The 14,701-nt window shown below is 47.8% G+C and overlaps 2 protein-coding genes across 7 annotated transcripts in view; both read left to right on the top strand.

The window, feature by feature from the left end:
• Positions 1-14,701, top strand: part of MAP3K20 (mitogen-activated protein kinase kinase kinase 20) — a 1,120,268-nt gene that overhangs the window by 695,555 nt on the left and 410,012 nt on the right. The gene's annotated exons all lie outside the window — the stretch shown is intronic.
• LOC144824853 (uncharacterized) lies at positions 31-2,529 on the top strand. The gene is made up of 2 exons (XM_078683836.1): positions 31-2,070; positions 2,275-2,529. Exon 1 carries the CDS (start codon positions 964-966, stop codon positions 1,963-1,965), a length of 1,002 nt encoding a protein of 333 aa, XP_078539962.1. The 5' UTR covers positions 31-963; the 3' UTR covers positions 1,966-2,070; positions 2,275-2,529.

Genomic DNA, 14,701 nt, shown 5'->3' with positions numbered 1-14,701 from the left:
TGCTTGGAGGATCAGTGGGATCAGAGGAAAGGATCTTGGGACGACAAGATACGACTGTCTCTGCATGCTCTTCAGTTTCTGAAGTGGTGGTGTTCAGCGGAGAATCTCCTGAGAGGGGTTCCCTTCCACAAGGACATTCCCACGCAGACTATTGTGACGGATGCGTCTCTCCACGGCTGGGGAGCGCACTCCGGAGACTTACAGATTCAAGGGTCGTGGTCCCAGATGGAGTCCATGTACCACATCAATTTCCTGGTACTCAGAGCTGTTCACTTGACACTGAAGGCCTTTCTTCCGTCCTTCCGGACCAACTCTTTGCTTGTTCATACAGACAATACGACCACGATGTATTACCTCAACAAGCAGGGGGGGTCGAGATTGTGCACTCTGTCGCAGGAGGCGCAGGCGATCTGACACTGGCTTCTGGCCAGAGGACTGACTATAACGGCCACCCATCTACCAGGTGTGCAGAATGTTCAGGCAGACACACTGAGCAGACTGATTCAGGAAAACCACGAATGGGTCATAAACGATGAAGTACTAGGAGAAGTCTTCGCAAGGTGGGGGACTCCAGACGTAGATCTGTTCGCCACTGCCGAAAACAGCAAATGCCGAGACTTCGCCTCCAGGTACTACCAACCAGGGACGCTGGGGAATGCACTATGGATCAACTGGTCGAACAGCTTTCTGTACGCTTTTCCACCCATTCCCCTGATTCCGGCGGTGCTCATCAAACTGTCCCAGTCCAGGGCGCGGATGATCCTGATTGCCCCGGAATGGCCCAGACAGTGGTGGTTCACGGACCTGCTTCACCGGTCTCTCCTTCCTCACATACGGTTGCCGTGCAGGCCGGACCTTCTCATGAAGTTCGGGGGCAGATGTTACACCCCAACCTCTCGTCTTTGAGTTTGGCGGCATGGCTCCTGAGTGCAATATGGCCATCTGAATCTCCCAGAAGATTGCATGGACATACTGAAGGAGGCTAAGCGACCTTCCACTAGGACTTCTTATGCTTACAAGTGGAAGAGGTTTTGCTTCTGGTGCAAGTCCAAGAACTATGACCCGACGACATGTAAGGAATATGTCATCCTTCCATATCTTCTTCATCTAGCGCAGTCTGGCCTTTATGTTCATTCCATTAAGGTGCATCTGGTTGCAGTGACTGCCTACAGGAAATGCCCTTCACAGACTTCCTTCTTTCAGATCCCTGTGATCAAAGATTTTTTGGAAGGCTTGAAGAAAGTGTTCCCTCCTGTCCGGCTTCCTTCACCTTCATGGGACTTGAATGTGGTGCTGTCCAGATTGATGAAGGAGCCTTTTGAACCTATTCATAAGGCTTCGTTGCAGCACCTGTCTTGGAAGGCGGCGTTCCTCGTGGCCATTACATCGGCCCGCAGGGTGAGTGAAATTCAGGCGTTGTGTTGCCAAGAACCTTATACTGTATTTCATGCTGCTAAGGTTGTTATGCGTCCTCACCCTAAGTTTCTTCCTAAAGTTATATCTGACTTTCATGTTAACCAGACCATAACTTTGCCTACATTGTTTCAGAATCCTTCCTCTCCAGCGGAAAGGTCCCTGCATTCCCTGTATGTTAGGAGGGTGTTGAAATTTTATCTGGATAAGACCAAGGATATTCGTAGGTCTGACCAATTGTTTATTAATTATGGATCAGTCAGGACGGGTCTTGCTACCTCTAAACAGTCCATCTCTAGGTGGATTGTATCCTGTATACAATTGTGTTACCAAAAAGCTAATAAGACCTTAGGGGGTAAGCCTAAGGCTCATTCCACCAGGGGCAAAGCGGCCACGACTGCTTTGCTCCGTAATGTCCCAATTGCAGAAATCTGCAAGGCGGCCACTTGGAAGTCGGTCCATACCTTTGCTAAGCATTACTGTCTGGACACTGATACCAGGGCAGATGCTCAGGTTGGGCAGGCTTTGCTGCGAAATCTGTTCGCACAGTAGTGGTGTTATTTTCTCTTTTCTCCACCGCGCTTTGGTGTGGGGATGGGCTTGCCATTCTATTCGCTAGATTATGACTATACACAGGGATCCCCTACTACAGAAGGAGTAGTTTCTGTCCTGTAACTCCAGATATAGGCTGCATTATCTGTCTTTAAATTCTCTCTTAAGTGTCTGTGCAGTTCTGCATTTTTCGACACCTTAAGAGATTATTTTTGATTGCTCCGGGGTCCACGCACATGGGCGGGACTATTCACTAGATTATGACTATAACAGAGATACCCCTACTACAGAACTGGAGTTACAGGACAGAAACTACTCGTACCTGTGCAATCATGGATTAACTCTTAACAGCCTGGGCTGCAAACCGACGATAATGTACATTGTTAAATTGTTGGGTTTGTCCTCCATAACAAACTCAACCTCCAATCCCAAATTAATGCCATGGTTAGGATTAGGTGCTATCAACTTAGAATGCTCAAGACCGTGAGATCTTAAGACAAGCTCCTGTTCTTTCAAGACGAGACTATAGATAACTCAGTCCTGTCAAAAATAAACCCCAACCCTCTCTCTTTGAATTATGCAAGATTTTGCAGCTCATTTTGTCTGCAAATGCAAATAGAAATTGATCACATCTCTTCTGTGCTTTTAAGGCTCCAGTGGTTTAACATTAAAGCTAAAGCTAATTTGTAAGGCAATTTTTATCACTCACAAAGCCAAGCACACATACATTTTCAACTATTGAGCACCACAGCTGACAATCTTTGTTGGAGATCATATCCTATGCAGTACATGTTCTTTTATTCTTGAGTGTCCACCTTCAAAAACGTTTAATCCATGCCCCATTCATTTTCTGGCAGTGCGATGAGACTTTGGAACTCATTTCCTCCAGTTATCGTACCATTTCCTGTCTTGCCACTTGCCCTTGTATTCCAAAGGCATTTGCACACTGATCCCTGACTTTCAAATTTTTCTCTGTTGTCATCATAAGGGTTGCTTTTATCTTCCACTCGGTAATGGGACCCCCCTCATTTATTTGTTGCCTTTCCACAAATTTTTTCTTATTCCAATTACTATTATTCTCTTTTTTTATTCACACATAATTATCTCTTCACCCTAACATATCTCCCTTTTCCTGCCCTACCCATCTGTTCCAAACTTGTTCTGACCCTTTTTGCATTCCTTGCCCACTACCACTTACTATCAATCAATCAATCAATCAGTACATTTGTAGAGCGTGCTACTCACCCGTGAGGGTCTCAAGGGGGTGGGGGGGGGTGCTATTGCTCAAATAACCAGGTCTTGAGGTGTTTCCTGAAGGTGAGATGGTCCTGTGTCAGTCGTAGGTGTGCGGGGAGGGAGTTCCATGTCTTGGCTGCCAGGTAGGAGAACGATCTTCCTCCGGTGGTGGTTCTGCGAATCCGTGGGACGGTGGCGAGGGCGAGGCTGGTGGAGCGGAGCTGGCGGGTGGGGGTGTAGAATGAGAGGCGGTTGTTGAGGTATTCAGGGCCCATGTTGTGGAGCGCTTTGTGTGCGTGGGTGAGCAGCCTGAATGTGATCCTCTTGCTGACGGGGAGCCAGTGCAGGTTTCTCAGGTGGACGGATATGTGGCTGTGGCGAGGGATGTCGAGGATGAGTCATGCGGAGGCGTTCTGTATGCGTTGAAGGCGTTTCTGAAGTTTGGCTGTGGTTCCTGCGTATAGGGCGTTCCCGTAGTCCAGTCGGCTGGTGATGAGGGCCTGGGTGACCGTCTTTCTGGTTTCGGTGGGGATCCATCGGAAGATCTTTCAGAACATGCGCAGGGTGTTGAAACATGAGGACGAGACTGCGTTGACTTTCTTGGTCATTGTGAGGGAGGAGTCCAGGATGAATCCCAGGTTGCGTGCGTGGTCCGTGGGTGTCGGTGCGGTGCCCAGCGTCGTGGGCCACCAGGAGTCATCCCAGGCGGCTGGGGATTGTCCGAGGATGAGGACCTCCGTCTTGTCTGAGGTGAGCTTCAGACGGCTGTGCTTCATCCATTCTGCGACATCTTTCATTCCGTCCTGGAAGTTGGCTTTGGCGGTGAGAGGGTCTTTGGTGAGGGAGAGTATCAGTTGGGTGTCGTCGGCGTAGGAGATGATGTTGATGTTGTGTTTGCGTGCGATGGTGGCGAGGGGGCTCATGTAGATATTGAAAAGGGTTGGGCTGAGCGAGGAGCCTTGGGGTACGCTGCAGATGATCTTGGTGGCTTCGGAGCGGAAGGGAGGGAGGCGGACTCTCTGGGTTCTGTCGGAGAGGAACGATGTGATCCAGTCCAGGGCCTTTCCTTGGATCCCAGTGTTGTAGAGGCGGGTTATTAGGGTGCGGTGGCAGACGGTATCAAAGGCTGCCGAGAGGTCCAGGAGGATGAGAGCGGCTGTCTCTCCGTTGTCCATCAGGGTCCTGATGTCATCGGTGACTGCGATGAGGGCGGTCTCGGTGCTGTGGTTGGCTCGAAATCTGGACTGGGAAGGATCGAGCGAGTTGTTTTCTTCGAGGAATGCAGTCAGCTGTTTATTCACGGTCTTCTCGATGACTTTAGCCGGGAAGGGGAGAAGGGAGATGGGGCGGAAGTTCTTGAGGTCTTTGGGGTCCGCTGTTGGTTTCTTCAGAAGGGCGTGTTTCCAGCTTTCAGGGAAGGTGACTGACGTGAAGGAGCTGTTGATGATGTTCCGGAGGTGGGGTGCGATGATGGTGTCGGCTTTGTTGAAGATATGATGAGGGCATGGGTCGGATGGGGAGCCGGAGTGGATGGTGTTCATGACGCGGGTGGTGTCTTCAGTGCTGATGGGGGTCCATGCGCTGAGGCTGATGGTGGGGGTCATTGGTATGGTGCCTGTCGGAGGAGTATGGGGTCCGAAGCTGTCGTGTATATCTGCGATCTTGCGGTGGAAGAATGTGGCGAGGGAGTTGCAGAGGTCATGCGACAGTGTGATGTCGTTGTTGCTGGCGCTGGGGTTGGAGAGCTCTTTGACGATGCTGAAGAGTTCCTTGCTGTTGTGGGCGTTGTTGTCCAGCCGCTCTTTGAACGATGTCCTTTTGGTGGTGCGGATCATCTGGTGGTATTCGCGGGTGGCGCTCTTGAGGGCTGTCATGTTTTCTGATGTCCGTTTGTGGCGCCAAGCTTTCTCGAGGGTTCGGCATGATTTCTTTGTGCTCTGAGGGCGTCTGTGAACCATGCGGTTTTTCTGTTGCTAGTCTTGCCTGGGGGTTTCTTCAGAGGAGCGAGGTCGTCGGTGCAGTTGGTGATCCACTGTGCGAGGTTGTGTGCTGCTTCGTTGGTGTCGGGGATGTCTATAGGTGGGTTCTGGCTCAGCGATGTGGTCAGTTGGTCTGCGGTGACTTTGCTCCACAATCTGCGGGTAATCTGTGGCGTCTGGTGGTGGGAGGTGGTCTTCTTGAAGGTGAAGTGGATGCAGCTGTGGTCGGTCCAGTGTAGTCTGGTGGAGTGGCTGAAGGAGACGTGGTTGCTGGCGGAGAAGATGGGGTCGAGCGTGTGGCCGGTGAGGTGGGTTGGCGTGTCCACCAGTTGCTTGAGTTCGAGGTTGGCGAGGTTGGCGAGCAGGGTGGTGGTGGTGTTGTCGTTGTTTTTCTCCAGGTGGAAGTTAAGGTCCCCATGGAGGATGTACTCTGGTGAGGCTAGGGCGTGCGGGCTGATGAAGTCGGCGATGGTTTCGCTGAATTGTGTCCGTGGGCCTGGGGGTCTGTAGATGAGTGTTCCTCTGAGGGTGGTCTGGGGGTCGGTGTGGATCTGAAAGTGTAGGTGTTCGGCAGCGGTGAGAGTGTCTTCGGAGTTGGTCGTGACGCTGATGGTGTTCCTGTAGATGATGGTGATTCCTCCTTCAGGTTTGTTGACGCGGACCTTCCGGGTGATTTTGTAGCCGTCCGGGATTGCTATGGCGATGTCGGGGGCCGAGGAGGCGTTCATCCAGGTTTCCGTGAGGAAGTCGACGTCTGGTGCTGTAGTATCAAGGAGTTCCCAGAGTTCGACGGCGTGTTTGTGGACGGAGCGGATGTTGAGCACGATGCACTTGAGGTGGTTGTTGTTGTCGTTGCTGTGTTCGGTGGGCGGGGTGCAGGTTCGGAAGCAGGTGTTGACAGTGAGTCCGTGAGTGCGCCTCGGAGTGGCTCGGTGGCAGGCGGTAGGTCGTCCGGTGTTGAGTGCGGTGAGGGTGGCGCTGTCGTACCTCAGTCGGGTGCCCTGGCATCGGCTGGGGCCAGGGGTTCTGGCGCTAGGTGCAGTCCAGGCGCGGACGGGCGCAGACGGGCTTGCCTTTGGCGCGCCTTCGTGGTCTCCATAAGAGGCAAACCGAGAGGGAGGAGCAGCTGGGTGGCGGGAGCGGGGGGGCGAATGGGGTTGGTGGGAGCGGGGCCGCAGGAAGGCAGCGGCGGGAAAGTGAGCTGAGGAGCAGGCAGGAGGAAGAGAGAGCGAGCGCTGGAGCAGCACTGTGAGCCAGGTAGGGAGCCCAGAGACTGGCAGGCAGCCGCAGCGTGGGGCGACCTAGCCTGAGAGCAGGGTCAGAGGTCGCTCACCCCATAATTTATTTAAGATCGCTTCACCAAATGGTGAGTCTCATTCAGCCCAGCAAGTGGCTGTTTCTTCTCCCTGGATTGTACCCCAGTACATAACCTGAGGGACTTCAGATCTGTTTCTCTGCCCGCAGTGATGTGGGTAGGAAAACAGATATATTGCTTCTGCCCGCAGGGAGCAGCATTTTAGCTCCTCCATGCAGGTGGGAGCAATGCTGGCTCCTGCTCAATCCAGGTAGGCGCTGGTTACCTTGGGTGCCTTAGGGCTCCCCTCCGCAGCCCCCAACAAGGAGATAGTGGGTGCCCTGGGCGGGCATCATGGCAACCACCATTAGTTGGTGGAGGACTGAAATCAACCCGAGAGGGGGGCTGCCTGTCCCCCTCCCCCTCTTACAGCAGCGGCCGGACCCCGGGGAATGGGATCCCTGGGGCCAAAATCAGCTGTGGAGGGGGCGGTTTGCCTCCTCCCCGTGTACTAATTGGCCAGACCCCAGTGGATGGTATCCCAGATGCCCTCCTTCCCATTTACAAAAGTTGCTTGGCCCCTAGGGTGGGGTCCCCAGGGCTAAAATCAGTCCAGGGAGGGGGCTGCCTGCACCCCTCCCTGTTTAGAGTATGGCTGGGCCCCGGGAGATGCGGTCCTTCGGGCCAAAATCGGTTCAGGAAGGGGGGTTGACTGCCCCGTCCCCCATAAATATGGTGGGTTGCCCCAGGGGATGGGGTTCTCTGTGCCAGAATTAGCCCAGGCAAGTAGGACACATGCCTCCCTCCCCCACAAAATCTGCCAGGCCTGGGTTGGGCCTGGCAGAATGCGCTAACTGTGGATTTCTGGTCGCGCCCCGGTACAAAGTCACAAGTTCAAGCCGACTGCGATGGAGCATGGGCCAGCTACAAGGACCCAGTAAGGCCCCCTGAACAAATAACCTAAAAATGCCGTTTGCGGAGTGTTGCGAGGATCCACAATAAAGATGCGTTGCGCAGCCGAAGAGATGCATCGGTTGGGGCCAAAAGCAGCCTTGGGATGTGGGCCCTGTGGCCCCCTCCACCTTAAAATGCACCAGGCCCCGTGGGAAGGAGTCACTGGGGCCAAAACCAGCCATGGGAAGGGGCCCAAGGGTTGGCTACCTTGATGGTGTTGGCCACAAGAACTTATCGCAAGCCAGGTCTTGTGGCCAACTCCCCCTGTGCACGATTGAGGCCATGCGTGGTGGCAGTTGGATTAATGTATGATAATTAAATAATACTTTATATTAGAAAATCCCTAGAATTTCACTGAAAGAAACAATGGTTACAGGGACTTTATAGTTAGGAAGTAGCATAAAAAAAGTTGATATTCACTAAAAAAAACAAAGGTGACTGCGACGGTTTAGTTAGGAAACAGAATTTACAAAACATTAGAAATTCACTAAAAAAACAAAGGTGTGTAAAATCTGAGCCTAACTATAATGTCCCTGTAACCTTTGTTTTTTTCAGTGAATTTCTAAGGTTTTCATAATTTAATTTTCTAACTATAATGGTCCTGTGATCTTTGTTTTTTTATGGATATATATAAATATATATATAAAATATATATGAAATTGGACTGTTGGTTGACTGGGGTGTGATCCCTGGTCAAGCAGCAACCAGAGTCCTTGTCAGGGTAATGCACAGACAAAATTAACCTGTTCTCAACCTTCTGTTAGCTTGGCCTAGAACAGCCAGGCCTAGCTAACAGGCAATGTGTAAGGTATTTTCGCAACACTTTAAACAATAAAGCTGTGAAGACACCACAAAAAAAAGAATCCCACACCAGGGTAGAAACAGAGAACCCAATTTAATAAATAAACCAAGACCAAAACAACAAAAAACAATCAATAGAACCGGCGATATGGATTTTTAAAGGTTTTATTGAAAGTAGCATCCAAAAGCACAAAGCTCTAACTGTGGCTATCTGGTCGCGCCCAGGTACAAAGTCACAAGTTCAAGCCGACTGCGATGGAGCATGGGCCAGCTACAAGGACCCAGTTGGGCTCCCTGAACAAATTATCTTGAAATGCCGTTTGCGGAGTGTTGCGAGGATCCACAATAAAGATGCGTTGCACAGCCGAAGGGAGGCATCGGTTCCGAGATGTGGCGAGGTTGCGGCGCAAGATCCTGGGCTGTCATCAAGGTTCCTGTCAGCAAAAGCTTGTGATAAGAAGTCTGCTGACAAGTATGTGGCGCAAAGCCGGGCGATGCGTCTATTCCCAGGACTGCAGTGGCAATACTGGTCTTTCCGACGGGTCCAAACCTCGCAGTGGTGACGATGTGTCAGTTTTGCTCGGGGTTGTGCCGCACAGCAGAGGAAATGCGTTGTTTTGCTTGATCTACAGAGGCTGGCAAGCACCTTAGGCACACTTCTAAGGGTCCAGGACTTGGGTGGCAGGGTAGACTCACAGATGGCAGAGTCCAGGATCCGGTGCAAGGTTGTTGGAAGTCTGCTGTATCCCTGAGGCTTCAGATTAGGAGGCCAGCCAACTTGCTCTGGGTTCTGCTTTCAAGAGATGTAAGTCCAGTCCTTCTGAGCCAGGCAAGAGGGCAGCATGTAGCATGGCAACACAGCAGGACATGCAGTTCCTTCAGAACAGCTGTCCAACAGAATGGCAGTCCTTTCAGCAGCATAGCAGCCCTTCTTCTTGGCAGAGTATTCATAGTTTCAGAAGTGTAATGAAGTGGTGGTGTCTGAGGTCTCGTATTTATTCCATAGTGTCCTCATTCTGAAGGGTAGGAGAAGCTTCTAAAGAGTGTCTTTGAAGTGCATGAAATTCTCTACCTCCGCTACCCTGGCTCCAATCTGGCTGAAGTGACAATGCAGGGTTGCCAGGCCCTTTGTATGAAGAAAGGAGACAGCCTATTAAAGTGTACATGGGGCTGTGCCCAGCTCCTCCCTCCCATCCCGTCATCCTACCGTTGATGGCCCATCCAGTCACATCTAAGCTCCCATGGTGCATGACTGTTTAGGAGAAATACTCAAAGCCCAACCGTCACCTACACCCTGCAATGTAACCCAGAGACATGCTGCAGGCACCAAATAGCTAAGACGAAAAATGCCAACGTTCTAAATGTAACATTTTCAGAATAGTAATTTAAAATCCAATTTCACTATAAATTAGGATTTTAAAATACATTTCCAGAGACACCAAACATGAACTGGTTATCCCTTACCATTTTGAAATTGCACTTCAAAAATATAATAAGCCATTTCCGGATGTTATCCAATAATTAGACCTTCAGTAGGGAAAAACGAATTTGAAGTTTTTCAGTACCGTAATGTGTAAAGCATAAAAGTACATGCTCTACTTTTTAAATACATTGCACCCTGCCCTTCGGACTGTCCAGGACCTACGCTGGGGTGATTTATGTGTATTAAAAAGGATAATTTGGGGCTGCTAAAAGGTTTATTTTGTCAGGTCGAAATGGCAGTTTAACACTGGACCCACAGGCTATGAAATGGCAGTCCTGAGACATGTTTAAAGGGCTGCTTAGGTGGGTGGCACAAGCAATGCTGCAGACCCACTAGTAGCATGTAATTTACAGGCCCTGGTCACATGTAGTGCTACTCTACTAAGAAATTTAAAAAAAATATATGACACTTGGGTATAAGCCAATTCTACCATGTTTTAAGGAGGGAGCACAAGCGCTTTAGCAGTGGTAGAAGTAGTCTAAGGCTAGTTAAAACAAATTCAATAGATATAGGAGGAGTAAAGGCAAAACGTTTAGGGGTGACCCTGCAGAGAGGGCCAGGTCCAACACACCGACCACACAGACACTCAGTCATTTAAGCATTTCAAGCAGATGATGGATTAAACATTACTAAGGCTTGTAAGAGGTAGTGTCTTCACAGTGTTTCAATCCCTTTCGCACTCTTCACACAACTTTCTTCTTCAGTCTCTTTGTTAGATATGTGCACCTTTTATTTCCAATACCTTTCTGCAACACTCAGTCTGCATATCTTAACCTCTGCGTGTACTTCTTTGCAACTCCTTCCCTTTACTTCCCCCACACAACGCACCCACTCACCTGTAAGCACTGCATTTTGTTTGTCTATCATCCTGTCAGTATTTCAACAGCTGTGTGCCCTCTTCACACCTCACCATTTCTCTGTGCGCTTTGCAGAGAGGCCAAAGATTGGTAGAGCATGTAACTTAAAATACCCTCTGATGGACACTGTGAGAAATTTGCTCTGCCTTTGGCCTGAATTACCTAGCTTTCAATCGTGGAACTTTATAAACACCCACCCACCAACCAAAATTCACAGCTAAGTAGAGGCAGCTCCTTTCATAGTACACGAGTGATACCTTGCACGAAAAAACTTCAAAAACACATCTTCGAAAAAGCGAGAATTGACAGGGAATGCAAGGAAAGTAAATCTTAAATTGTAGAGGAGCAACACCCCTGCTCACAGGCTAAGAGGGTAGCGTCAGTTTTCCCTACTGTAACTATTGCCCAGGGGTGGGGACAATTGGAGGGGGAGGAGGAGGGCTATTACGAAGGGACACCGGCCTCACTCCCACCCCTCTCCACCCCTCTCCTCCCCTCAACCCCCCAACACTGTTTGATTTGAAAGAAAACGCTGAAGCTCTGGTACACGTTATCCATGTGTTCAGCCAATTTTCAGAAAAACATGTACCCACAAGAGTCCTCATTAACAACAGCTGTCTTTAAAGACTGCGAACACAGAATTCATGTTGGCTCCTTCAATAAATATTGATTCGGTGTTCAATACTGCACCGTTTTGCGGATTATGATGCTTCTTCGGGGGCAAAGCGCACTATATTTGAAACACGACCTGATATGTTGTCTTTTTGTGACCTGTTTTTCTCTTTTCAGCAGCCATATTGTGTGACAGAAGCAAATATAAAAAGATAACGATGTTTTGCAGCAGGTAGTAGAACAAAACTAATTGCAGATAGTCGATAAAGCCCTTTGTTAAATTTCCTCGCCCCCAGGTAGCAGCATTCAGTGCTTGACACAGTGAAATGTACAACAACAATCGCTGACAAACAAATAACTGTTTTTTATACAGTTTCTAGCATCTTCTCTCCACTCCTGCCAGAGAGAGCACCTTTTACGCATTCGACGCAATTGTTTTGGAGATAAGGATTTAAGCCTCAAGCTGTCGCGCTCAAAGCGCGGATCCCAGGCAGACAGTCTCCATTGTGATTGGATAAGAAGCCCATAATAGGGCCAAGAACATCAAGCACGCGCCGTTGCTGTGCCCGGCATACTGTGCGCAGCAGCTCCTATCTGGGGAGGGGGGAGGGGAGAGAACTAACAACATCTCTCCAGAGATCAGTGGTATCACGAGGGTTCGTACCTCGAAAATGTGCAGCAATGCACACACATTTCGGTGGTTGTTGTACTTGAAAGACAGACAACTATAGTTTGATTTACCAGGATTGGGAAAGTGAGATAACCCGATTATTCATTGCTTCGGACTCCTATAGAACTGCCAGCTCTGGGTGCAAGTACTAAATTGTTAAATGAGCCATAGTTGTCTTAGGTGAGAAAATAATGGCTCCGGGAGCTGGGCATCTGTTCTGAGACATCGAGGTCACGGGTTCATCAACTGGCAGGGCCGACTGAGCCTTTCATCTGTCTGAGGTCGATATAATGACACTTTTAATTGGGTAATTATATCACTTGTTATTTCAAGCACCCACGAATGGTTCAGTTTATAATATGAATTTTATACATTATTGTCATGATTAAAAATGGCCTCAACGGTGGGTGTAATCTTTATGTAGCGGACATTCTTGCTATTAAATAGTGTGATCTCAAAAAGGATTTTGAAGTGCACAAGTCATTAACTACATCTGGGCGAATCTCTAATGATGATAATATTTATTTATCAGAAACATGTATGGTACAGCCTTTTGAATACAGTCCAGCACCTGATCATTTCTCTAGGCTTCTGTCATCCAGGGCAAAGAGATGCTAAACTATAAAGTTGGTGGCAAACTCTGCCTCTGGCCATATGTGCACCTCCACTACCTAATCTTGCGTGTCAGTGCAAAACTGAAGGCTAGCAGCGTAGATGAGCAGGACCACACCCAAAGCCACGTCCAGTAAAAAAAAGAATCCGCCCCACATTGCATCATGAGTGAGCATGGCCACCAATCAATCCTCTTTCCAAGGAAGTATGACGAAGTTCCTAGAAGATTCTTTCTAAAAATGGGACAAATAGCACATTTGTACCACACTTTGTTAGATATATAGATTTAAAAGCCGTCGGGTTTACAAGCCGTTCTGAGAGATAACTAATGCAATATTCCAAACCCCTAGGGTCATCCAGAGTACTCAGAATGCTAGTCTTGGATTGCCCAAAACTATTTTCCCTCTTTTCAATCTATAATCATTTTGAAACAAACACCTGAGCTGGACGACTCAATCTGCTGCCACATTTAGTGTACATTTGTCAAATTATGCCAACATTATTACCAAAGGTGCCATTCCTAAGTAAGGTATAGCTATAGTACGTCTTGAGAATCACTATTGCCAAATTTATACAGGTCAGATTCATGTTAAATTTCAAGCACATCTCTCAAGGGGAGCAAAGTAATAGGCATTTTTGCTTCCAAAAGGAGTATTGACTGCTTACAGACATTAGGCATTTGTTGTAGCTTGCTGTAAATCCATTCAGTGTTTCTTGAAATACTTGATTTTCTTAAAGATCGCATGCAGGATTATAATAGCTGATCTTTTGTACACGGATATGGAAATTCATTTGTGAATTATTCGCATGCACAGATCTGTGGAAGATACTTGAATAAAATATATATATTTTTTAAATAATTGCTAGATCTAGGTACAATTTTCAGTATCAGTAGATATAAGTTGTCTGATTGGCTGAGTTTCACTGAAAAAAATATTTGCATCAACAATTAAGCAATGCAAGAGATCTTCATATATTGTGGCGGACTGAAGTAAAATCCCTGAAGCAGAATTAATGGATAATCAAAGGAAAATAGATCCTATTTTCAAAATGTAAACAAAGGGAACATTTTTTGCATAACAACAGACTCTGTGGCTCCACATAGTAAGCAACAATTCTGTGTTGGCCCCATGGATCCAATACGCTCTGGTGGTCTCCATATTTGATCCCTGGAGGTATTGTAAGATTTCCGCAATAAAAAAGAAAATCGTTAGGTCACAATTGGGCCCTGATGGTAGAGGCCTATGCTCAACAATAGATTACATACAAGTGTCAAATACCTATGCAGCTAAGCTGCATTCTTTTACAGTGGATGATAATTCATTAAAAAAAAATTTTTTTTTTGGGTTAAAGACTTTTATTTAGAATTGCAAGGTAGCACACCGCCATTTAGCCAACAACCCGGAGGCAGGCAGCATCAATAGGTACAATTAGACCACGTCATGCGGTCACATGTCTTATATACTTGCATACATTCTACAACATTTTGCATGTGAGATATCTAGAGAAGAAAAACAAAGAAACAAACACTTTAAACTAAACCTAAAGCTTCTGTGTTTCGGTACGTCAATCTTGTCAACACATGGAGTATCGTGTCACCATCTCTGGAGCGAGCTCTTAAGTTCCCGTCCAATAAAAAGGAGGGAGGGGGGGAGAGGGGAGGAGCGATGTCATGTGAGGCATTCCACTTCAGGCCGTTTACCCAGCCAAACAGTCTCAGTTGTGGGGCTAGTGTCCACCCTCACTCAAGCACAGCATTCTCTGTTCCAACGTTATCAGTCATAGCGCCACATCACTATTGCCAAATTTATACAGCTCAGATTCATGTTAAATTTCAAGCACATCTCTCAAGGGGAGCAAAGTAATAGGCATTTTTGCTCCCAAAAGGAGTATTGACTGCTTACAGACATTAGGCATTTGTTGTAGCTTGCTGTAAATCCATTCAGTGTTTCTTGAAATACTTGATTTTCTTAAAGATCGCATGCAGGATTATAATAGCTGATCTTTTGTACACGGATATGGAAATTCATTTGTGAATTATTCGCATGCACAGATCTGTGGAAGATACTTGAATAAAATATATATATTTTTTTAAATAATTGCTAGATCTAGGTACAATTTTCAGTATCAGTAGATATAAGTTGTCTGATTGGCTGAGTTTCACTGAAAAAAATATTTGCATCAACAATTAAGCAATGCAAGAGATCTTCATATATTGTGGCGGACTGAAGTAAAATC

This window comes from Lissotriton helveticus, chromosome 3_1 (assembly GCF_964261635.1).
Source record: "Lissotriton helveticus chromosome 3_1, aLisHel1.1, whole genome shotgun sequence".
NCBI lineage: Eukaryota > Metazoa > Chordata > Amphibia > Caudata > Salamandridae > Lissotriton > Lissotriton helveticus.
The sequence above is the reverse complement of the archived record's forward strand: the minus strand, read 5'-3'. Positions and strand labels throughout refer to the sequence as shown.

Excerpts from the sequence above, each read along its gene's own strand:
- LOC144824853 (XM_078683836.1), top strand. The coding sequence starts at position 964 with ATGGACATACTGAAGGAGGCTAAGCGACCTTCCACTAGGACTTCTTAT.